The sequence below is a fragment of the Homarus americanus genome, unplaced genomic scaffold (genome assembly GCF_018991925.1).
Source record: "Homarus americanus isolate GMGI-L3 unplaced genomic scaffold, GMGI_Hamer_2.0 scaffold31037, whole genome shotgun sequence".
In the NCBI taxonomy this organism is placed as follows: Eukaryota; Metazoa; Arthropoda; class Malacostraca; order Decapoda; family Nephropidae; genus Homarus; species Homarus americanus.
The window spans coordinates 3066670-3092200 of record NW_024722227.1 but is presented as its reverse complement, the minus strand read 5'-3'; the positions used below and the strand labels follow the sequence as shown (position 1 = coordinate 3092200).

Genomic DNA, 25531 nt, shown 5'->3' with positions numbered 1-25531 from the left:
TCTTCACAGTCCGCTTGGTTCTTGATTTCCCGAAATAACTTGGCGTCATCGGCAAACATTTGTATGGAGGAGTGTACAACGTCAGGCATGTCATTTATGAAACAAACAAACAACAGCGGGCCCAATACACCGTAGCCCCGGAAATTATCCGAGGACACTGCCGAGCAGGAGTTGTGTAGACGCCAGCGGTGTAAGCCTGGTGTAGTAACCCTGATTGTATGTGCTACTACTATCTCTTGTATACGTTATTGTGGATGATTATCAGGAATATATATCTGTATGTCCCAGGTTGAGTATTGAAGCCATAAATATTAATACCAACAGAATTAGTGCTTGTTATATGTGTAAGTAAACCAGCTGTACTCAAAGTTGTGGTATGCTGGTGTAAGTACGTTTCATGTTTGTACTTCAAATAATGACATGATGCTACAAGCACTATACTAATATCCCTGTGTGCTGCTGACAAGTATTAAGTGACCATCATTCTAGTATCAATGGCATATAATAATGCCCTAAAGGAGATATAATTGTTTAATGTTGAATAATTGAAGATCTGTTTTTGTTACTTATAAAGTACGACCGATTGGTCAGTTTGTTTTGTATAAGCATTACAATAACATAATCAGTTTTTGAAACTAATTTTTATTGTCGTCAGTGAAGGTTCAAATTGTCATAATATTCACATTTGATTTTAATAAATATTGATTCAGTAGAATGTGGGTATTACCGCTCCTTCCTTCTAACAATCGGCATCTCAGAAAATACCAGACAGACTCGCATGCCTAACCTCTCGTGTCTACCACGGTACCCCTTGTTAGTTGTTATTCTAAAGAAAACCCTGGGTGGTAACAGCCTACTCTGTAAGTATTATACAAATGTGTAATGTTAGGCAATGATGTGGTTTTCCCGGGTTAATCCAGTGAACAGAATATAACTAAACAAAGCCGAGAATAAAAGTAAGTAAGAGGAAATACACAAATAAATAAAGTGATGTCCCTCCTTGCTACCCACAACATTGAGGAAAGGCAAAGATGACAAGTAAAAATACAGAGTGAATAATCTAGGGGTTGAAATACGTGGATGCAGCAAGTAAGGAACACACTCACAAGAATCACTGTTATTGTGACAGGCAAATATAAGCTCTGAAAGTGACAGAAGATTATCGTGTAAACTAAGTAATTGAATAACATTTTTGTATTAAATATTGATTAAATTAGTTATTTAGGTACATTAAATAACACAAGTAAAGCACAAAACAGGCAATTATCAAAACAAAATTAACAACTATGCATCTACCAAAACACACCAGAATATTACCCAATTATTCTTACTTTAAACATTAAATACTCCTACTATAGACAACAATACAAAAACCTGATAGAAATGGCAGCTCAGGTAGCAAGTCTAGGTTGCGATGGCCAACCACAATGAACCAGGGATTAACAATGTAGTCCACTACCATCACACCATCACAACACTACCAGCAGTAGTCCTTAATACAATTCGTCGCCCACGCCCTGGTAGAAGAGGACCCAGCTTACCAGACAAGACACATTTGCCTCCACACCTCGGTCTCAGAGTCAGATGGGAAACTGGTTCTGAAACGGTGCTCACTGGGGTCGAGTAGCTTGGTGAAGCAGTTTCTTCTTCTGGTGTCAAGTTGGAGCAAGTGGTGGTTATGGTGGTAGAGTGAGGAGGGGACAAGAATATAAAAGGAAATACAATAAATAAACAAGAACGTTATAGAAATTATAGAATTAGAAATCTCCAACAGTTAAAAAGTACACCTCTTGCAAATGGTGGCAGCTAGTGGGAATTGAACTAAAGTACTAAAAATTGTGTCGTATGTGACAGGTGAATTCAGGCGGTGAGGTAGACAACACAATTAATTCCATAGTGATGTCACCTGTTACATTATCATAAATGTATCTGCTTACTGTATTACCTTACACACACACACACACTGTTCACTATATCACATATCATCACCACACAGTTTATTGTTACGAGTTACATTAAAATCCTGAACCATCTAACACCACCGACATTTTTCCTTCGTTTATGAAGTTCAGATTACAGTTAAGACATACAATTGTGTTTAAGTACATAGTGTTTTGTGTAGCTTATAATGTTAGATACCAAAACTACTTCACCCAGTCACTTGCTTTCACAGGTGCTGGATCATCTAGTGTTCTAGTACAACGGATGCAGAGTTGCGGAATAACGGCTTCTGTTTGGTGGATTCAAAGCCACAGAAACAAGTCAGAGATAACGTAATGTGGAGATATATATTTTATTATTCAAGTCAGTATGAAATCATAATCATAATAAGGTAATTTTTAGAATGAACATTAGTAAACAATTATTACTACTATTATTACTAATACTATTATTACTAATAATTTATAATACAATTGTTACTACTATTATTACTAATACTATTATTACTATGTTATCTTTACTATTAATACTATTATTATTATTATATTATCACTACTATTAATACTACTATTATTATTATTAATATTATTATTACTATTACAGTATTTTTAGTACTTTTGTTTTATTGTTGTTTTCATTATCATTATTATTTTAACAAAACATTATAGTAATGGTCAGCCGATAATTGTCATTCTACAATACTTATTTTTTACAGAGCTATAACCAGTATGTGTGTGTGTGTGTGTGTGTGTGTGTCCTAGTGTGTAGTAGTGTGTGTGGTGAGGTGAGAAGGTGTATGGTGAGGAGGAGGTGTATGGTGAGGCGTTAGTCACCATCTTTACCGTCATAAAGTGTGTCCTTATTCCTCGTCTTCCACACATTATTGGCCCTTTTTCTGTCTATTAGTTCCTGCATTGTCTTCTTTCCTTTCTTCCATTCTGCTTTAGTCTTATCAGTTTCCGTCATCTTCTTCGTTCCTTCCTTTCTTCCTTTTATTACCTTCTTCCCTTCTTTATTCTTTCTTCCCGGGTTATTTTTCTTTCTTTTCAGGTATTTAAGATATTTTCCTTGTCTTCTACCTGAACCTTTTGTCTTCCCTGTTTTGTTTCTATTTTTCTTATACTTTTTCCTCCTTTTTCTTTTGTTTTTCTTCTTCAATGTCTTTTTTATCACGTTATTGTCCTCTTCTTGTAAACTGTTCTTTGTTCCGCTGGCCAAATCATCCTTACCGAGAAGTTTATGTCGTTGTCCACTTTCTTTAATCTTCCTCCTATCTGGTTGAGGGTCATAGGAGGAACAATAGGTAGATCTGCTGGTCGTCTCGTAGATCCAGTCGAGGTAGTTAGCCGCTTTAGTGTACACGCCTGTAAACAACAACACATCAACATCAAACCTATGGTCAAAATAAATCAGATACGTCACCCTCTTAAGATCCTGGTCGCACTCTCTAGTCATAAGAATACGATATTAAGTCCTTTTTTTTTTTTAAGTTCTAGTGAGTAATAGATGTTCCTAGGTGTATGTACTGGGGAAGAATCAACGATAACTATTATTTAAAGTGTGTTGAATCTCTGAGAGGTAATTGTTTACATGAATTTTACTGTCGACTGTACAGGAAAGTTTATTTTAATGCGATTTACAGACATCAACAGCAATATTGTTAGTTAAATGAGCTTAATATTTTTCCACAAGTGTCAACAATAATTAAAGATCAACTAGACAAAACTCTCCTCCTCGTCATCCAATAGCAGTGGTAATATTGACCTGGGTAAGGGTGTTACTGACCTGGGTAGGGGTGTTACTGACCTGGGTAGGGGTGTTACTGACCTGGGTATGAGGGAAGGCCACAACCGATGCCCCAGCTGGTAACGCCTACGAGGAAGTACCTCCCGCGGTTTTCATCGAACCAGATCAGTGGGCCCCCAGAGTCACCCTAAAGGGGAGGGGGTAGGATTAAATAGATTACGTCAAATTACCTATAGTTACCTGAATACCTGATTTACCTTACGGTAACCACAACTAGAGAATAGATTAGGTTAGATTAACGTTGGGGTGGATATTCTCAAATTACAATAAGGTGTGGGGGGGGTAATCTTCATGTGATCCAACAAAGGCCTATAATATATATCTTTAAGGTCATTCAGTCCAGTTATCACTTTTCTCGGCGTCAACAAAGTTTTATTAAGCGGATAATCTTATGAAAGGTTGACTCTTAATGCGGGGCTATTTTTGTGATCTGAGTGGAGGGAAGATGTGAGCCAGAGGCCTGTTTTTCCTCAACCAATTTTTACACTAATTAGATGCTGAGGACGATCCTCTCTTGCTCCAGTGAGATTCACTGAATACAATATTTGTTTCTTTTTCATCGAGGATATTCTGTCCTCACTGGCCAGAGAACTTCAACTTTAGCAAACCCTCAGACAGGGTCTCCACGAAAGACTAATACGTAAAGTGGAGGCTCGTGGAATTGGAAGAGATAGTCTAAATTGGATTAGGGCGTGGCTACAGGACAGGAAACAGCGAGTAATCATTAATGACACCAAATCTGATTGGGGTGACGTCACTAGTGGCGACCCAAAGGCTCAATACTAGGACATTACAAGGGCGGTTCCAGGGGGGGTCCTGGGGGTCCGGATCCCCTTTTTCATCAGAAAAATTCCATTACTTTTTCTTTAATGCAGCATTGTACTCAGGTATTTTTGTATAGTAAAAATTAATTACTATATACCTCAGAATATCTCCTAATGTCAAGTGCACATGGCTTCAAAATGGCCCACCCAACCCCCCAGCTGGGTGGACTCGCTTTGTTCGTCATGTTCCCCCGCCCAAAACTTTTTTGGACCCCCCCCCCACCCTTTTGCTATTCCTGGATCCATCCCTGCATTACTATTTATTACATACATTATATACATAAACGACATAGATATAGGCGTAGACAGCAACATAAGCAAATTTGCTGACGACCTAAATAAATTTTTAGCATGGTTTGAAAAATGGCAGATGAATTTTAATGTGAACAGATGTAAAGTGCCTAGCCTAGGAGATGTAAACAGAGAAGCCAGATATCAGATGAACAACGTTGCTATAGAGAAATCACACTGAGAAAGCTTTGGAAATAATGATAGTAGGAATCTTAAACCAAGACAACACTGTATTTGCTCGAAACAAGGCTAACAAAGTATTTGGGTTCATACTAATTGGATCCCCTGACCTAATGATTATAGACTCTAACGCTATCTGATTCTTGTTACCCTCAGTCCCTCTACGGAGTTCTACAAAATTCATATTACAAAAAAGATAATCTTTCCAAAGCTTCTCATATATATTTTAAACCTGAAGTTGTTTTTATTATACTGTATTTTTTCTTCAACAAACCCTCTGTACTAATCATGTAATCTATGTCAGTTTAACCACCAGACAACAGCTAATAACACTTAAGAATGACGTAACCTCCTGGTAATAAACTCACACATGGACCAACTTTGTGTCTTTCTCGCAGTACTGACCAATGTGTTTATTTGTTCTTGGTGACGTGGCCGCAGGAGGACTACAGTGATCTGCTCTCGTAGTGACAGCAGCAGCGGGAGTACTAAACAATTATGTATGATATATATACTCTGAGTTTTTATGTAATTTTCAGAAATATAAACCTCTAGCTGCGTTTATAAAGAGGGTGTGGGAGGCCGACCACTGGGGCCACCTTCAGACACTACATGGATGCCTGAAATTATGGCTGAGATGAGATAAAATGGTGATGGCTATGTAATCTCTAAAGCTACAGAGCTACGGTATAATTAATTCTCTATTTCTATTTTCTTTATAAACGCTCAGAGACTTATTAAAAAAAAAGCTGGTCTTACCGAGAAAAACGAAAGAAAGAAAAACCTCCATAAAAATGTTTAATTCTCCTGAAATTAGACAAAAGAACCACGTCTCCTAGTTCTGGATCAACACAGTTTATTTTTCATTGCACGCCCCTCCACCCAGAAAATACTTCAAACACTTCGACAGTTTCGGCCCACGTTCTTAATTAAACACATGTTTCGTAGTTCAATATTTGTATTACCGATATCTTCAACGGTTAATCTAATTTCGTTCTCTTTATGGAAGGAGAATTTTATCTGTCCAACTTTCTTCTATAGTACCTTACCTGCTATACACACACACAGCCTCTCTCACACACACACAGCCTCTCTCACACACACACAGCCTCTCTCTCACACACACACAGCCTCTCTCTCACACACACACAGCCTCTCTCACACACACACCACACAGCCTCTCTCACACACGCCTCTCTCCCACACACACTGGCCTCTCTCACACACACAGACCTCCTCTCACACACACACACAGCCTCTCTCTCACACACACAGCCTCTCACACACACACACGCCTCTCACACACACACAGCCTCTCTCTCACACACACACAGCCTCTCTCCACACACACACAGCCTCTCTCACACACACACACAGCCTCTCTCCACACACACACACAGCCTCTCTCACACACACAGCCTCTCTCACACACAGCCTCTCTCCACACACACACACAGCCTCTCTCACACACACACAGCCTCTCTCCCCACACACACACAGCCTCTCTCCACACACACACAGCCTCTCTCTCACACACACACAGCCTCTCTCACACACACACACACAGCCTCTCTCACACACACAGCCTCTCTCACACACACACACAGCCTCTCTCACACACACACACAGCCTCACACACACACAGCCTCTCTCACACACACACACAGCCTCTCTCACACACACACACACAGCCTCTCTCACACACACACAGCCCTCTCTCACACACACACACAGCCTCTCTCCCCACACACACACAGCCTCTCTCACACACACAGCCTCTCACACACACACACAGCCTCTCCCCACACAGCCCTCCCCCACACACACAGCCCCTCTCTCACACACACACACTCCCCACACACACACACAGCCTCCTCCTCACACACACACACAGCCTCCTCTCACACACACACACACAGCCTCACACACACACACAGCCTCCTCACACACACACACAGCCCTCACACACACACACAGCCTCTCTCCCACACACACACACAGCCTCCACACACACACAGCCTCCACACACAGCTCTCACACACACAGCCTTCTCTCACACACACACAGCCCTCTTCACACACACACAGCCTCTCACACACACACAGCCTCTCACACACACACAGCCTCTCTCACACACACACACAGCCTCTCTCACACACACACACACGCCTCCCACACACACAGCCTCTCACACACACACACAGCCCTCCTCACACACACACAGCCTCACACACACAGCCTCCCACACACAGCCTCACACACACACAGCCTCTCACACACACACACAGACTCACGTATACGGACAAACAACACTTTTCCCGACACAGTCGCCCTCTTGAGCGACTCCCTGAAGGATTGAAATATTAGACGCTCCAGTGAATTTAATCTAAGCATCTTCCTAAATTGGGGAAATATTCTCCTGAATTCCTCCATTCCAAAATATTTTCACATATTTCTATTATGGGTAAAAAAGATAAAGATGATTTTGTATTTTTTTATAGTACACACACACGCATACGCACAGACACGCACACACACACACACACACACACACTTACGTCAGTCACCACAATACATCATCACTCCAAACCTCATCATCACCATTACTACTGTCATCGTCATCACACCACACTACCGGTACACCACACCACCACCACCACCTACCTGGCAAGTGTCCTTTTTGCCATTCTCAGCACACAGCATGTTGGAGGTAATCTCCTAAAACTTGTAGTTACGGCGGCACTGACCCATGGGAAGGACTGTGAAGTAAGAGAGGTTGTACTTACACACAAAACAACACAACACTAGTAGAAAAAACCCCGTATCATCTGAAAATTAGACACCCGGCTTATTTAACCTAACCTGTATTAACCTCACATAATCTAGTTTAACATAACATAAATTTAATGTGACCTGACCTAACGTAACATCATATACTCGTAGAATAACCTAACCTAACCAACGTGGCGTCTCCTCCCCCCACTCCCATTATTACCCCCACCCAGCCCAGCGAACGTTCACACTTATAGGAATAATTTATGTTCTCTTATACAAGGATCTGTAAATTATATTCATTTATTCAAATTATAAATCTCATAGAAACAAATACGTAGTTAAGCTGAGACTGTCCTCCATCAAGTAAGTGAAGTGTTGAGGTCATCACAAAGATTTACATGGATTATAATGGCAAGTTATTTTGCAGGAAGACTCCATGATTAAAAAAAAGTTCAGGGTAGACTTAACTATGAAGCGAGCTGTGTTTTAATTGTTAATTATATGCACTTTTATTATATATATACAGTACTCATATATACGTGGTGGTAATTTTTGACGTAGTTTTACTTATTTTGTTGTTCTTTGTTTCATCTCTTTTCTGCCCCTCCTCCTCCCTATCAACTCATCTCTCCTCCCCCTTCCTTCTTTCTCCTTCCCCTCCTTTTTCTCCTCCCACCTCTCTCTTCCCTCCCCCCCCCTCCTTCTCGAGCAGGGGTGTGTTGATTCCACCTCCTTACTGGGACTTTAGCTGGAGGTGTCAACAACAGCTATTGACTATAACTGCATATCAACAAATAAGGTCAAATAAAACTAAATGTGCCCCCCCCCCCAAAAAAAAAATAACAAATATACTTGAAGGAGTCAAACATTCCGTGTAGTGTGGCCTAAGGTATAGATTGACGATGCCGAGAGGCGATTATCACTTATCAGATAACCTCCCATATCGTCCAGACCATTGATGAAGAGACTTTATTGTACTAAGAATTAGGACAGGGAAGACAGATTAGGGAAACTATCGGGAGTGAGAGGATGTTATTGTGGGCTGTCTTGGTGATATGATGATATGATATTACGTTTTGAAGTGCGAGTCTATGATACTCTCTCTCTCTCTCTCAGTCAATGAGGTTTAATCTACTTACCTTCACCCACCATCCCTCCACAGACAGCACCTTTGTCCTTGTGAACTCTCGCCCTAAGCCTTAAGCATACATCTGTGTTTAGTCACTTGCAGGTTTATGTATCTCTCTCAGCCCCCGCACTGGTAGTAAGCGGATGCCGACTCCACAATCCCTAGGGGGCCGTGTTATCGACAGGTGCGTGTGTGTGTGTGTCAGAGCAGAGGATCTCAAAGGTACATTACTTCCGTGTCTGTGTTCTAACTGTGAACTGTTGCCTCCATCATGAAACAGAGTGTAGTGTTGTATTTTAAATTATTTGTGTCTGGTTTTCTCAGAGTTTTCAGAGTTTCAAATTTTACGATGAAAATATGAAAAGCGGTTTCAATATTTCATGATTTTTTTCCCGAGAAAGTTTTAAATTTTCTCCTAAACTTTTTCCTTTTACTTTGGTGGATTAACTAGCATGTTTTTTTTAGGATATATAACTCCATTATATTAAATAAGACAAATTTAGATTTAGGCGGGAAATAGATAAACACTGGTTTGGAAACAGAGTAGTGGATGAATGGAACAAGTTACCAAATATCATCATTAACTCGAATACGCTGAATAGCTTCAAACATAGGTTGGATGCTTATATGAGCAATAGGGGTTGGGTGTAAACGGGACTGCCCAGTATGGGCCAATAGGCCCGCTGCAGTTTCCTCCATTCTTATGTTCTTATGTTTTCAATACTATATCACAGTTTAGACCTGACCCAGCCTCGCCCTACAGTAGTCACTAGGGGCTACGCTGTTCACAGGCAGGAGACGACACACACACACACACCAGTCAACCCTTTTCTCTCACCTTCCCTTCCCTTCCCTTTCCCCTCCCCTTCTTTCTCTTCTTCCCTTTTCCCCTCGTCCTCCCTTACGCCCCCCCCCTTTAATTAATATGTCCACTGGTCGTAAGGACAAACACAACCACCAAAGGACAGTGGTGTTAAGGGCCTGAAGCTGACCTCTACTCACCCAAGATAAACTTCCGAGGGAGAATCATAAAAGTGAGTCTTGATCTGTGGCCACGGGATATAGAGGTACCAAGAGTCCACATAGTTATATACCGGTGGGAACTTGTGTCATTCTGTCCTTTACGGATCAGTTACTGGTGAATTTATCTCACCCCAGTGAACCTAACTCTCAAGGAGCCAGGTGCCACTGATCCTGTCAACTACACCACTTCTTTCACCCCTCCTCCCTCGCCCCTCCTCTCTCCTCCCTCGCCCCCCCTCCCTCCTCCCTCACCCCTCATCCCTTCCACTTTCCTTAATGTGAAGGTAGGAGGTACTGAGCGGGAACCCCCTACCCCCTCTCTTTCTTTCTCCATCCTCCTCCTCCACTAAATATGGATCTAAGAAGCAAGGAAAGTGAATCCCCTATCCTCCTTCTCCCCATTCCTTCTTAACCCATCCTCCTCCCTCTTTTCATCCCCCCCCCTCCTCTTCCCGCTGACTCCTGTAACCTCCACTTTCTCAAGGTGTTGTATAAAGGTGATAAATACGGTAGTTATATGTTATCTTCTAATTTAACTTGTGAACCTGTCTATCGGAATCACACACTCTCAATGGTTAGCTGGAACACAGACCTGGGAGAACGAGGTATTGGGAGAATGTTTACTGAATGTATGGTTGTGACGTTCTCCATGCAGGAGTTGAGTCTCTGGTAAATAATAGCTCGTGCTGTTGTATGAAGTACAGTATATAGAAGCTCCCATTCAGCCGAAGGTTAGATTAGGTTACCTGCTGTGTGTGTAGTCACAGGTCATCGTCACTTACTAGTCAGCTGTGTGTGACGGAGGCGTGGGGAGCCCGCTTTAGCATCCTCGTCTTCCTTGCCCCATCCCATCACGCTTACCCTCTCTTTGTAGAAGGTCAGGCCAGGCGGGGTTAGGCAGATGGGTCTAACCCGCCATGTCATTATGAGAGGCTTGGCTATGCTCAGGAGAGATATATCGCTGTCTGTGGTCTTGTCGTTGTACCTAAGGGAGAGGAGGAGGATGAGCTAACAAACACACATGTGGACCTAATGGTTACTCTGCAAAACTACAGGAAGATCTAAACAAATTTTTCGAATGATCGGAAAAATGGCAGATGAAATTCAATGTGGACAAATGTAAAGTACTCAGTATAGGAGATGTAAACAGGGAAACCAGATACCAGATGAACAACGATGCCATTGTGGAATCCGACTGCGAGAGAGATTTAGGAGTATAGATAAGTAGGCATCTTAAGCCAAGTAAACAATGTGATTTTGCTCGTAACAAGGCTAATAAAGTACTTGGGTTCATACAAAGGGGTGTTAGTTACAAGACTAGAGAGATCATCTTAAAATTATATCTAGTGCTTGTGAGACCTCACCTGGATTAGGCAGTTCAGTTCTGGTCACCGTATTACAGAATGGATATAGAATTATTGGAAAGAATCCAGAGGAGAATGACAAGACTAATCCCGGGCATTAGGAACCTTGAATACAGAGACAGGTTAAAGCATCTTAATTTGCACTCCCTCGAGAGACGTAGAGTGAGGGGCGACATGATAGAGGTGAATAAATGGAAGTCAGGGTTAAACAAAGGGGACATTACAAAGGTACTCAAACTATCCAACCAGGAGCGAACTCGTAACAATGGTTTTAAATTGGACAAATTTAGATTTCGGCGTGAAATAGGTAAACACTGGTTTGGAGACAGAGTAGTGGATGAATGGAACAAGTTACCAAATATCATCATTAACTCGAATACGCTGGATAGCTTCAAACATAGGTTGGATGCTTATATGAGCAATAGGGGTTGGGTATAAACGGGACTGCCCAGTATGGGTCAATAGGCCCGCTGCAGTTTCCTCCATTCATATGTTCTTATGTTCTTATGTTGTATTCCGATTATATTTACTGTAACAATAATTAATGTACAGTACAGTACACATACACACACGCACACACGCACACACACACGCACACCAGGGTGCTAGTTGATGCTGTGGACGGGAAGGCAGTGTACTCACCCAGGGTGCTGGTGGATGAAGTTGACTGGGATGGACTTCTCCCTGGAGACGTCGCTGGCGGTAAGGTCGTGGTCGCCTACTCTCAGTTCCAGGTCCCAAGGGAACAGTCTGTGTTAAACGGCACACAAGTTACTTCTCAAGAACAAGACTCTGATAATATAAATTTATGAGATATTATATACCTATATACCTGTTGGAGAACCTGATACCCCCCCCCCCACACACACACACTTTGTTTGAAAGGAAGCACAAGAAACGTGGACACAGCAGCAGGAAGCACAAGAAACGTGGACACAGCAGCAGGAAGCACAAGAAACGTGGACACAGCAGCAGGAAGCACAAGACACGTGGACACAGCAGCAGGAAGCACAAGACACGTGGACACAGCAGCAGGAAGCACAAGAAACGTGGACACAGCAGCAGGAAGCACAAGAAACGTGGACACAGCAGCAGGAAGCACAAGACACGTGGACACAGCAGCAGGAAGCACAAGAAACGTGGACACAGCAGCAGGAAGCACAAGACACGTGGACACAGCAGCAGGAAGCATAAGACACGTGGACACAGCAGCGGGAAGGCACCGGGAATTGTCGGCACAGGTTCAGGGTATATTCTGGTCCCTGGAGGTGTTCTTGGATGCGCTTTACACAGAGGTACACAATGACTCACAGAATATCACATAAGAACTTAATAAAATAAGGAGTCTGCAATAGGCCGGTTGGCGTGTGCACGGCAGCTCCTGTCGAGAGTTACTACCACTCTCTATCATCCATGAATCTATCTAGCCTCCTTTTAAAACTTTCCAGCGTTCCAGCACTTACTACGAAGTTGCTAAGCGTGTTCCACTCGTCCACCACCCTATTTGTGAACCAGTTCCTTCCTATCTCCCTCCTAAACCTAAACTTATCCAACTTATATCCGTTGCTACGAGTCCTATCCTGCTCGGATATTATAAGAACTTTATCTATATCCCCTTTATTGATTCCTTTCACCCACTTAAATATTTCTTTCATATATCCCCGTACTCTTCGTCTTTCTAGGGAATGCAAGTTTAGTTTCTTTAATCTATCTTGATATGGAAGGTTTCTAAGTCCCGGAATTATTTTCGTCATTCTTCGCTGCACCGACCCCAGTGAATTGATATCCATTCTATAATAAGGGCACCAGAACTGAACAGCATAATCGAGGTGCGGCCTGACTAGCGCAAGAATAACTCACAGTAAAATGTAAAGAAATATATTGAAAAGATAAACGAATGAATCACAACATAACAGCAGAGGGGAAAATTGTAACAGAATACATGATTTCATCCTAGATATTTTAAAACCCGAGGCGGATACCCTATAGTAACCAGTGGCCGGTAATAAAGTCACAGGAAAAAAAGTCACAGAAAAAAGTCACAATTTTGGCTAGGTAAAAAGTCACAGGAAAAAAAGTCACAATTAATTTATGGTGGCCGGTAATAAAGGTTAGGTTAGGTTAGGTTAGGTTAGGTTACCATCAGTTCTGCATATTCCTTTACTGAAACTGATTGACATATTAACCTTAAAAAATGTGAGAATTCGATAGTTAACTTTTCTTTTTTTCCTGTGACTTTTTTTCCTGTGACTTTTTTTCTGTGACTTTTTTACCTGTGACTTTTTTACCTGGATTCAAGTAACCAACCCTACCAAAATAACTTCCATGCCGTGCTCAAGGGACACCATTTTCTCTCGAAGTATTTTAAGGTAAATAATGAATAACTTACTGTCTTAAGAGAATCTGACAGTAGATTAATACAGTCAGGATAATACGCCATAAATAAGAGATAAACAGTTGGGGTCTTACTATTGTTATTATTATTTCGAAGATGGTGATTAAGAGTGAAATACCAAACTGAAGGAAATCGGCCAGTAACCTTCATCGGTTGACGGTGGAGTGAGGCAACGCTACACTGTTTTAGTGTCGCTTCAACGCACTCGAGCGAAACAATGGAAAATAAATTATTTTTACATTGAGCTCGTTGTTTCTCCATACACACTCTCAACGCTGACGACTTATTCACTGAAAACAACTGAAGAAGCGTTTATAAAGGAGAAGGTTGTTGTAAGCAGCACAAGTGGGTGGCCACTGCGTAGGAACACCTGTACCTGGGGCATTCACACACACCTTTTAACCAGTGTACAAGCTAAGCTCCTGTGTTCCCTCATAACTTATCTAAACTGAAAAAAACACATATTCAGGGAAGACATTGGCATGCTTGTGGGGCGAGAGAGTCTTGCCTCATTCTGATCACGTATAACAGCTGTAGTGATCACAGGTGTGAGTATGTTGGTGACGTCAATTAGAACACACAACACATATACCTCACCATCTAACACAGTCCAACACCAATAAGATAGCATGAAGGTTTTTGTTAATAATAATAATAATAATAATAATAATAATAATAATAATAATAATAATAATAATAATAATAATAATAATAATAATAATAATAATAATAATAATAATAATAATAATAATAATAATAATAATAATAATGCCAGTGAAGAAACTATCACAGTGAACCAAGACCTTTTTCTCCCAGTATAGACAGTTTAGACTCAAGATTTATTCCTTTCCTTTCACACAAATTCAAAGAGACAAAATTCCTCTCATACGAAATTAAATTTATCTTTTAACTAATGGTCAGAAATTCCTTACTCCTTTAATAACCTGAGAACAATAGAGCAAACAAAGTCTGTAAGATCTCTCGACTCCCAGAGATGAATGATGTACACTAGAGCAGCGTCAATTTCCCGCAGCAGTCCTCCCTTAACCCCTGACCCTCCATGTGTAACCTAATATACTGGGGTTAATCCCTAGTAACAGTCAGAGTGCCTTTATAAGACACAATTAACTTTTATAAGTTCCAGGTATTCTCTTTGTACAGGAGAAAAAAATTGCCCCTTGTGTCAGGAATAATCAAGTGAATGTTATGCTTTTACTGATAGTTATGTGCAGACAAACATGGGTAGAACAGGCTGTGCAATTGTAATATATATGGAAAAGAAAATGAAAGTGTCAAACAAGCAAAGGCTGAACAACTGGGCCAGCACAACATAAACTGAACCAACTGGAATCTACTTAGCTACAGACTACCTTAAAGAAAATGGAGGTGGGGTGATATTCTGTGACTCTCAAAGTGCTTTGAAATCAATGAACAGCCCGTCAGGTTCTATGTCTAAAGTTGTATGTGATATTAAAAGAAATGTGATAACTGCCAATGAGAACAACTCTCGTATCGAATTTGTGTGGATCCCGTCCCATATTGGAATTAGGTATCATGACCGTGCTGATAGACTGGCCAATGAGGCATGTAAAAAAGATATGTTGACCGTGACCTTGGCCTGTCCAATGCTGTACTTAAAAACATTCAAGTCAGAATCATGAACTCTGATCTAGAAGAACTGAGAAATTCAGAAAGACCTGGCAGTTGTAGCATTAGTAAATATGACAAATTTTGTGACAAGAGGTACCGGTATGGCCAGCATAAGGACAGAACCAGACAATGTGATGTAGTCGTAACCAGAATTAGGCTAGAATACAGACACATCTGGCAAGTTAGTAGAGCTGTACCCATACCGGAACACTCGGCATGTAAACTTTGTGATAAACCTTTAAAGCATACACTTAAACACTATATTATGGCACTGTCAAAGACTTCAGGCCACCTGGCTTATTGTATCTTGAACTTTGTAATTACTGCATTGAATCAGGGGTGCCTGAGGACATTCTTGCTGTTTATCCCAAATTTGCTAGCCCACACTGATTAATCTTCAATTAGAATATGACGTCCAATGTATATGAACCTCTGTCCTGCATGGCAGTGAACAGTGACATCACCCACATGAATCTGACCTATATATATTGTAAATGAATATGATGTATTTCTTTGTGTATGAACCTCTGTCCTGTGTGGCAGTGAGAAGTGATAGCACCTCAGTGTCAAAACCTGACGGAATTACTCAGAATAGGTAAACTGTACTCCAAGCTTTGTATACTTCCCGCCTTCACAGTACTTCCTCATATCCTAAATTATTCCGTAAGTTAAGCTACTAAGCAAATCATACATGTAAAAGAAGGAAAAAATACAATCACACAACAGCAACAACACAATCCTCACATACAGTACAGTGGCGGTGTTTATGTGAAATAGTAAACATTGGGAACAAATTATCATTTATGAGGAATTCTCTCTCTCTCTCTCTCTCTCTCTCTCTCTGGACTCACCCATCAGTACAGTGAGCAGCCGTCAGGAAGAATGTGTCGCTGATGATGCTCGCCCCGCAGAAGTGTTTCTTATTCTTGGACAGCTGCAATGACACCTGCAACACATTCAACATTGTACTCAACATTTGCAACACATGCAGCATTGTAATGAAACCCGCAATATTGCATGTAACAATCACTGTATACTTCACACCTGCAACATTATACTTAGTACATGCAACACTGTACTTGAAACATACAACGTTACCTGTCTATCAAAATTTGCAAAACTATTTAGATCATTCAGAAAACATGCAACACTATATTTAACATCTATATTCATACTATAATGTACTTAACACAAGCAATACTGATATTATAACAATATAACATATGAAATACACAATATTGCAATCTACACCTGCAACATTTCTTATATTTTAAATAAGTAGAAACATAAAGTACTTGGATATGATGAACGAGGCTGATGTAGGAGACCTGACCTCAAGATATAAATAAGAAATAGTGTTTATATTCAATTACTCATATTTATACAGTGAAACCTCTATTTAATGGACTATATGGGGAATAAAGTCTGTTGTATCGAGGGTCTGGTATGAAACCTCCATCTTACGAACTGTATAGAGAAGAAAGTTTGTTATATCAGGATAGGTTAAAGAAACTTAACTTGCATTCCCTAGAAAGACGAAGAGTGCGGGGAGATATGATAGAAGTATTTAAGTGGGTGAAAGGAATCAATAAAGGGGATATATATAAAGTTCTTATAACATCCGAGCAGGATAGGACTCGGAGCAACGGATTTAAGTTGGATAAGTTTAGGTTTAGGAGGGAGATAGGAAGGAACTGGTTCACAAATAGGGTGGTGGACGAGTGGAACAAGCTTAGCAAATATGTAGTTAGTGCTGGAACGCTGGAAAGTTTCAAAAGGAGACTAGATAGATTCATGGATGATAGAGAGTGGTAGTAACTCTCGACAGGAGCTGCCATGCATAGGCCAACCGGCCTATTGCAGACTCCTTATTTTCTTATGTTCTTATGTTCTTATATCGAAGGTTCGCTATATATGTAACCCCTAACTGAAGGATTATATGGATAAGTCCGTTATATAAAGATTTGTCTGTATCATGAAATTAAAAACAACAAGTTATTTAGGAGTTCTTAAACATATACCCATAGCAGTTGGTGGTAAATATTTGCAGGTTTTAAAATAGCAATGAGCTTTCATCATCCAGGGATTTCAACTCCTCAAAAAACTTTAGACTTTGAAAAATATTATCCCAAAAATGTAACTTAAACACATTGAAGATTAGCCCACCCAAAAAAGTGCTCACCTGAATATTCGCCCCCAAAAGTGCTCACCTGAATATTCACGACCAAAAAGTGCTAACCTGAATATTCGCCCCAAAGCTTAACGCACCTGAAGTTTAACAAACCCGACGCTCTCTGGGGTACTAATCTTCAGGTGGCGTTGGAACTCAGTATACACCTATGTTTAACCACCCCAGCACAAAATATCAAAGTAGTATGGTTACAAGAATGCAAAAGAATACACCTGACCTAACCTGACCTGATCTGACATAATGACCTAACCTAAAGTTTTATTCCAAGGGGTAATTTCAGTACCCTACCCTGCTCTCATATTTCTTATGATTTTTGCTGACGTTTTAAGTAGAGATTTGGATCAAGATGTCAAGGTCTAGCACAACTCCTAACGTCACCTGAGACAGACGCTGGAGAAGTACCTGAGAAACTGTTGTCTTTATGTACTGTAGTAGTGACCAAACCCCCGTCAGTATCAACCAACACAACTAATTGCTGCTGATTTTGTTTATTTAATACTAATCCGCTCGTTAATAACACCACTCCTATGATAATTAACACTACTTTCCCTGTTAAGTATAATACTCTTCTCGTTTTTTATAATATTCTCTTTATTAACATTACTCTCATCGTAGGTTGATTCACACACACTACGTAGGTGTTTATAAAAGACCTTCAGATAAGGTTAACTCATACACCAGGTGTTAGCAGTTCAGTACCGAGATACAATTTCTCTCTCTCTCTCTCTCTCTGTAATATAATGTACCTCCAGTAACTATTCTGTAACCCAGGGTCTACTTTACTGCTAGGTTATGGGAGTCAGTTAAACTCCACAAGTAGTGGTCAGCTGGTGGACTGCAGCAATGAGACTTCTTTACTTAACAGCGGAAAATTTTACCTTAATTAACGGACTTCACTAACCTAAATTAAAGAGCAAAGCGTCTAGAATACAGCTAAAGTTTACTAAGATAAGAAATATTTATATCCTTCAACAATATGATAACTGGCAACACTGGGAAAGTATCGACCAATCAACAGAGCTTTCATCATAACCCATACGTACAGACATTCACCATCCATATGAAAACATTAAATTTTCAGTTCCATAAAATCTTCCCCTATTTTTTTCTCTCCATCTCCAAGGTAAATTATATTCACCAGCCACCAAAGGAAGAAGGAACCTCGATAAACGTATTTTATTTTCCCGATAAATCCTCTCCAGGCTGAGGGTTCTTTTCAGGAACGAGAAGGAGAACAGTACAGTACTCACCATCCAGGGGTAGTGGTGCTCGTGGGTCTCACTGCCCCCCACGATCTTGGGGGTCCGGGAGTTGTAGTGACCGCAGACTGCCTCACCAAGATAACCGCAGGATGCCATGGTTAGTTGGGCGGTCAATAATGAAACAAGAACATAGTTAGATATCAGTAAATATTATTGGTGTGTTGAGAGAGTAAATTTGCACCTATAATGGTGAGAAACACACCCATAAAGTATAAAAAAATAAGCAAAGGTTTAACAGTGTACGTAAAAAAATGTGAAGTGATAGAGAGGGAAAGAGAATGAGAAATTGGTAGAGAAAGAACAAAACTGTGAGAGATAAACGAAGCAGAGTCTGAGGGAGAGACAGTGAGAAAAGTAAAAAACTTAAACACGAAAATCAATACTAATGTTATTCTTTCTTTATAAACATGGAGGTGGCCATCACAACATTAAATGGATTTTCCATTTGATAGAGATGGTGGTGGCAGGAGAGGCGTGTACAGTGTTCTTTGTAGCAGATATTATTTTTGTCCATATTTTGCCTGTTTAGAGTTCTTCAAATTTATAAGGGACGGACATCAGTATGATGCCTTGACCTACCTCACACACACCTTCTGGTGCTCTCTTGCTAGTCTGCTCTGTACAATAAAGGGCCATATTTTTACCTATGATAAGTGCCACGGTCGTCTGGTTCAGTTTAATTAAGAGTTAAGCCTACTCAAAAGGTGGGAGGTGTGGTGGCCGAGACGACACATCACTCACCTCCTTAAGGGTCGCCGATTCGATCTCCCAGTACACCTGGTACACTCACCTGAAAGTGGGTACCTAATTTTACGGGTCATAGAAGTGAAGTTAGCCAAGTGTAGTGCCAACACTCTACCTTCTTGTGTACCGATGGGTTACTTTACAGTATACAGTCCATAATATTCCTAATGGGCCGTCAGGTATATGGGACAAACTTTTAATCCGGACCACGTCAGTCTTCCGGCAACTAAACTTTCAGAACACCATTACTTTTTATCTGTTGGTACTCTGGTGATATTTTTTCTATGTGTAGATTTATGTCAAAGAGAGAGAAAGTGAGTTTGTGAGAAAGTGAGTTTGTGAGAAAGAGAGAACTCGGGTTTGGTTGTGTCGTGGGGTCAAGGGGCACATAAAGCTTTCAGGGACTTTAGATTATTTCATTAAATCTAGATCATGCTAAATTCATCATGGGTACAGAGTTTTCATGTCTGTAGTACTTAAAAACTTTAAGATGATCAACAGTATTTCCATGAACTGTAACTTTGATAAAAAAAAAATATCGTAAAATATTACAGACAAGTTTACAGCGTTAAGAGTATAAACTTGGATAATTCCTGGAAACAGAAATATCTTACAGTATACCATAAAAAGAAATAATAGTTATTTTAATCCGACTTACAGCAGTCATGGTTGATGTTGAGCGGCTTGGGGACCATCTTCCTCCCTTCAGGGTATATTAATTGTGTCAGGACTCTTGCTTGCTTGTTGACACTACCACCACCATCATCATCATCTTTCACAGGAACGTGACTGCCATTGTTTTTCGCGTAGTCACTCTGCATTATTCTTTCCATCCACTTTTCATAATGTTTCTTCATGCCTAAAGTTGCGAAAGGCGATTCAGTGGTGGTCTCTGGGGAGTCACTGGTGGTCTCTGGTGCAGGTGTTGCTGTGTTTACCTCAGTGGTGACGTCATTGTTCCTACCCTCCCTTGCACTCCCATCATCAGTTCTCCGATATTCTATATTTTCTTGTGTCGTAGTTATCAGTGTGTCCAACACATCTGTTTCATCTACGGCATTTGTTGTCATCTTTTCCTCCGTGGTTCCCAGGACTGAGGTTGACATAAAGGGGATAAACATTGTAAACACTAAAGTGAGCGTGACAGTCGTCATCCTGGTCTTGTTGATATCAGGGAGGTTTTTACGTGCGACCTGCAAGTAGAAAAGGAACTGTTTTAGATATAAGCTGCACAACGTTTCCGTTTGGTAAGAAAAATGTATCTATGTGTGTGTGTGTGTGTGTGTGTGTGTACTAATCCAGTCAAAATTAAATCGCTACACAGGAGCAAGGTGTGGTCGAAGTTATTGGTCCCAGGTCCTGCTGTGAAGTGTTCCAGGTGAACACCGTTACCGTAGTAGGAGGCGAACAGTTCTTGGCAGACACAGGGTACAGCGCCGGTTGCCAGTAGAAAAAGCAGGTAACACGGGAGGTGTTTTGACATCCACAGGAAAAAGGTTGTAACAATATTACAGAACATAAGAACCTTTACGAGCAAGCGCCAGTAGTGGAAGTGAATGAGCTGTGAAACTGGCAATCCCGGACATTACTTTCCCCATTACCTTCGCGCATGCGCCATTGTATAAAAGAGACACTTATAAATGGCCAATCAATTACAAACAGTTTGTTACGAGTTGGGGATTTAGAATATAGTTAAACGTCTACCCAGATCCCAACACGTAACAACAACAACAAAAAACAAAGACAATCGGACTATAAAAGGGTAGACAAAGGATGCGAGTTTTCGTTGTGTATAATAAAGTACCATAAATTCCTTAACAAAATATTCAGCTTCTTATAAATTACCCTTAACCATACTTAACCTAAACATTAACAGTATATACATATTAATACAACATAAACAATTTTGAAGCAAGTGGACGTGGGGGAGGCAATACAAGATTACAAATACTTAAGTGAGGAGCTGAGATGGCTGACGAATAAGGCTGAGTATTGTAGAAGACGGTAGGTAGTCACTGTGCCGTAGGTTTAGAGGATAGATGATCCTGTGGTCACTTCCCAGAGCCAAGTGCTCTCTCCTCGAATTGGAGCTCACAAAGAAGACTTAGAGGAAGTGACGCAACAACCAGGATATGGAGAAGGGAAACCCCGGAGTGGTAACTAAGACGAGTCATACTAGTGTCTCGTCCCTAGATGGCGTTGCTCGTGGTGCTGGGTAGGTAGATCAGGACAATAGATGGCGTGGTTCGTAGTGCTGGGTAGGTAGATCAGGACAATAGATGGCGTGGTTCGTAGTGCTGGGTGGAGGGGTTCGTAACAAGTTGAACAGTCCAAAACATTTATGAGTTACGTATATATTACTATCAAATACAAGTTACAAATAATATAAAATAAATAGTTGAGAATCCATTACAAAATTAAGTAAACATTACAGTGATATATATATTATAATGAATAATTAATCAACCTTACAACTAATAGCTAATTTCCTGACTCCTTGACAGTGCGCGCGCCTGTGTGTGTGTGTGTGTGTGTGACCAAATAAACAAATGCAAATGATTGAGGTACTTTCTCAGTGAATTTGAGGTAATTTACCCCGTCGGTAATGTTATGAAAGATGTTATTGGTCACATTTCCTCTTATTTGTGTAGAACATCACTTTCTCCTCCCCAGTTGTGTCATACTTACTGTATAACACAAAGTATCGCCACGTATCCCCGCAGTTTAAAAAATCACAACACGATTAAAATAAGTTTTAGCTCAAACATCACCCCTGGTAGGTCAAGGCCATCATGAGGACGACTAAGGGGATTATGCATCCATAAAAACCTGCCTATGGTGGGACTAGCACGTACCGAGTCCATCTTTTACATTATTTTACAAAGTCGAGCTTTTTTAATATTCTCAGTAAGATAATTTACAATGGACTTTAAATGGGTTATATTTTATTGTAAGATCTAAAGACATTGGCTAAAAAGGAGAGATCTTACCCCCCTCTAACACTGCTGTAAAAGTAAGTATATGCCACCTGGGCTTTCAGGATGCGGCTCCCCCAACCTTGGTGTGGACATCGGCACTTGTGTTCAGTATACCAATAAGTTCACTAACCTATAAATTGCTGTTCCAGTTCGATGTACTTCCACAACTTCCTGTATCTGTCATTATTCTTGTGTCATTTATTCTTCTCTTCTTGCCTGTAATATAACCTGTGGCTATCAGCGGGACCTATTCTGATGGTCACAATTTGCGTCAGCCCCAATCTGGTCCCTCCCTCCCACTTTCCTCGCATGAAATAATGTTCCGTCTCTTCTACCTCATGTATTCACTCTTTTCTTCACACTTTCTTCTTAATTTTCTCTTGTATCATCATCAGTACTTCAACCAAACCTTACCTACACCTTTCACACACTTGTCAACAGCAAACCACACACTCACCAACAACACATCTCACACTCGCCAATAACACACCCCACACACTCGCCAACAACACACCCCACACACTCGCCAACAACTCCTCACACACTCGCCAACAACACATCACACACTCGCCAACACACACCGCACACTCACAAGAACATAAGAAAATAAGGAGTCCGCAATAGGCCGGTTGGCCTGTGCATGGCAGCTCCTGTCGAGAGTTACTACCACTCTCTATCATCCATGAATCTATCTAGCCTCCTTTTAAAACTTTCCAGCGTTCCAGCACTTACTACAAAGTTGCTAAGCTTGTTCCACTCGTCCACCACCCTATTTGTGAACCAATTCCTTCCTATCTCCCTCCTAAACCTAAACTTATCCAACTTAAATCCGTTGCTACGAGTCCTATCCTGCTCGGATATTATAAGAGCTTTATCTATATCTCCTCTATTGATTCCTTTCACCCACTTAAATACTTCTATCATATCTCCCCGCACTCTTCGTCTTTCTAGGGAATGCAAGTTTAGTGTCTTTAATATATCTTGATATGGAAGGTTTTTAAGTCCCGGAATCATTTTCGTCATTCTTCGCTGCACCGACTCCAATGAATTGATATCCATTCTATAATAAGGGCACCAGAACTGAACCGCATAATCGAGGTGCGGCCTGACTAGCCCAAGATATAGTTGCAACAAGACCTCTGCACTCTTATTACTTACACTTCTTGATATAAAACCTAATACTCTGTTTGCCTTATTCGAACATTAACGCACTGTTTTCTAGGCCGTAGGTCTGGGCTTACAAGTACCCCTCAGTCTCTTTCACAAGTCGACTTCTCTAGGTTGATGATGTTAAGGCTGTATACATTGACAGTATTTGTTCTTCCAATATTAAGTACGCTGCACTTGCTGGTGTTGAATCTTCTGACCACAACACACAATCGCCAACAACACAACATACACTCGCCAACAGTACATCCAACCCACGCCAAGCTATCTTACTCCCTCAAGGGTAAACCCACACACTTGGAGACCACTACAATATTTCCATTTGAAAGGAGCGACGGTACGCGTCAAGTGTTGAAGTCTCTCACGGTCTAGTTATACTGTATGTACAATCTCACCCATAAATTTTTAAACTCTCCCAACCAGCTATTGCTGCACTGCATGCTTCAGTTGTTTGAAACTGTCTCAGTACCAACCAGAACATGAAACTGACACGAATGAATCTAAAGGTTCGAAGTAACAGACTCAAGTTCATACATCTGAAGCAAACAGTGCAGCAATAGCTGGCTGGGAGAGTAAACGAACTTTTGGGTGAGACTGTACCCTCCGAGAAACATGTAACCAGTCAACCTTTTTATCCTAAAGTATTAAATATTAATCACTTTTACATGGGGTCCTCTCTTAGCGTAATAAAACCGTCTGGCGTCCCCGTAGCGAAGGAATTAACAAGTGTCAACTAAGAGGAGGAGGAAATTCAGCTGCAGGTGTACACCGAGAAGTCATCAACCTTTCATGGAGGCAGGTGGCAACGCCTGTACACCTGTTATCTATTACAATATATTTATGAGCGTGTTGTGTTTTACGTGTATACTGACACTGAGAGGGAAAGGAGAGAAACAATGGAAGAGAAGGAGAAACCGGAATAGCAGCTGGCACGAGGATCGCTCCGTGAACCACGTAATAAGCAAACAGTTCAATACCCTCACACGATATAACAATCTGTTTGTCAGTATCTTGTATTGTTATCACATTTATTAACTTTTTCTAAACCTCAGAAGGGGATGGCAAAGGTGACTACCCTGTCCTTTTGATGTAATAGTTTGTTAATGGCAAAAAAAATTAAATGTTTTTTAGTAACACAAACAAGACACAAAGCAATAGCTCAGCAACGACACCAACACACACCACAACAAACAGCCAACAATTCTGAAACACTGTGACTTAACCTGATGGAGCAGTTGCGATATAATAAGAACTGAACGGTTACCACTAGATACGCCTACGTGTGCGAGCAAATGTAATAGTACCTTCTTCCCTTCTGTGATCACACCTCCATAAAACACGCAGTACTAAGAACTTTCTGCACCAGATCTGAAGAAAACAGGTCGACACAATTGATATATCTTGTAGAAAATATATTATGACCCCCACAGCTTTGGCCATGTCTCTTGGCCTGTTATTATAGTCCTTATCATTAAGATTTAATAGAAAATAGAAAAATCGGTTACAGAATTTAGAACACATGTGGCAGATAATCCCTCAAACACCAACTGGGACCAGAATCTACTGTACAGCGGGGGTTTGTGGTCGTAGGAGCCAGGTACATTAATAGAGATGACATTACTTGTTTGGTGCAGATTATGTGCTCTACTTTCACTGGCTCCACAGCACCTCCACCACTAAATATAACCCCTGGAGGTATAACATCACCGTTAAAACCAGCTGCAATACCGCTAGAAGACAGGCAAGCAGAAGAACCAGCACATCATTACTAACGTCACTCAAGCTATACGATATTCCCACACCCGGCTCTC

General features: G+C 40.8%; 2 protein-coding genes across 2 annotated transcripts; both read right to left on the bottom strand.

Moving 5' to 3' along the window:
- Positions 1-2526: 2526 nt before the first annotated feature.
- On the bottom strand, positions 2527-7767 carry LOC121862295. Its single transcript, XM_042360430.1, has 3 exons — positions 7707-7767; positions 3769-3874; positions 2527-3305 (listed from the first exon to the last, which is right to left on the bottom strand). Exons 1-3 carry the CDS (start codon positions 7743-7745, stop codon positions 2767-2769), a joined length of 684 nt encoding a protein of 227 aa, XP_042216364.1. The 5' UTR covers positions 7746-7767; the 3' UTR covers positions 2527-2766.
- LOC121862294 (serine protease 55-like) lies at positions 7761-24407 on the bottom strand. Its single transcript, XM_042360429.1, has 7 exons — positions 24386-24407; positions 20234-20768; positions 18820-18896; positions 16230-16324; positions 11976-12083; positions 10752-10954; positions 7761-7801 (listed from the first exon to the last, which is right to left on the bottom strand). Exons 2-7 carry the CDS (start codon positions 20727-20729, stop codon positions 7761-7763), a joined length of 1020 nt encoding a protein of 339 aa, XP_042216363.1. The 5' UTR covers positions 20730-20768; positions 24386-24407.
- Positions 24408-25531: the final 1124 nt, after the last annotated feature.

Bases quoted from the DNA above. Each gene is read 5' to 3' on its own strand.
- LOC121862295 (XM_042360430.1), bottom strand. From the start codon at position 7,745: ATGCTGTGTGCTGAGAATGGCAAAAAGGACACTTGCCAG. The intron at 3,875-7,706 runs GTAGGTGGTGGT...CCTCCCCTTTAG, and splicing joins GCAAAAAGGACACTTGCCAG to GGTGACTCTGGGGGCCCACT. The intron at 3,306-3,768 runs GTCAGTAACACC...TGTTGTTTACAG, and splicing joins TGGCCTTCCCTCATACCCAG to GCGTGTACACTAAAGCGGCT.
- LOC121862294 (XM_042360429.1), bottom strand. From the start codon at position 20,729: ATGACGACTGTCACGCTCACTTTAGTGTTTACAATGTTTATCCCCTTT. The intron at 12,084-16,229 runs GTGAGTCCAGAG...CGTTTAACACAG, and splicing joins GCTGCTCACTGTACTGATGG to ACTGTTCCCTTGGGACCTGG. The intron at 7,802-10,751 runs GTAAGTGACGAT...CTTACTTCACAG, and splicing joins CCGTCACACACAGCTGACTA to TCCTTCCCATGGGTCAGTGC.